The sequence below is a fragment of the Halyomorpha halys genome, unplaced genomic scaffold, assembly GCF_000696795.3.
Source record: "Halyomorpha halys isolate HHAL.00 unplaced genomic scaffold, Hhal_1.1 Scaffold662.1, whole genome shotgun sequence".
NCBI lineage: Eukaryota > Metazoa > Arthropoda > Insecta > Hemiptera > Pentatomidae > Halyomorpha > Halyomorpha halys.
Window position 1 is genome coordinate 164,458 of NW_027111704.1, and position 649 is coordinate 165,106.

Consider the following 649-nt stretch of genomic DNA (forward strand, 5'->3'; position numbering starts at 1 on the left):
CTGACCGCACCCCCCGACAAACTTCTCCAATCATTAATCTACGGTCAACTATCTACACCTCATTATAAAACATTTTAAATTTAACACATCATCAATACCCCTTTTATATTTAATGCGTAAATAAATTTTTTCTTATTATTTTTTGATAAGGAACACCATTTACAATTGTTTAAATTATGTTACTGAAATGGATGTTCGGAAACATTGATGAATTTTAGTCGATGTTTTGTAATAATCGATATTTTAATTTAATACTGAATATCGATATTTTAAAACATGGATGGTTTGTTGTCGATGTGGCATCCATAGAGCCTACAGGTAGTAAGTAAGCTTATAGTGGAGTTGGATCCTGCTAACGGAATGATGTTGAGCACAGTGCAATTCCAACGAGATTCAAGGAGTGGCGGTATTCGGGGAGGACATTGTCGAGGTGAAGAACTCATGGCTAGAGTGGAGCCCGGCCTGCGATGCAGATCTCATCGACCGTAACACTGTCAAATATGGCGATCCAGAGCTCGGGCAATGGATAGAGGTCTGTTCCTAGCATATTAGTTTTGATTATTATAAATAGTTGTAGTGTTTATTATGCATTATGCATATGACATGATTATGCAAGTAACATAACCTTAAACTTATCTCTCATCAGCAT

General features: G+C 36.4%; 1 protein-coding gene across 1 annotated transcript in view; it reads left to right on the forward strand.

Moving 5' to 3' along the window:
- LOC106685136 (uncharacterized) overlaps nucleotides 1-649 on the forward strand; it is a gene marked incomplete in the record, with an annotated part of 36,990 nt that overhangs the window by 17,908 nt on the left and 18,433 nt on the right. The window contains 1 exon segment of the mRNA XM_067049730.1: nucleotides 377-532. Coding sequence (XP_066905831.1) covers nucleotides 377-532 — 156 coding nt within the window.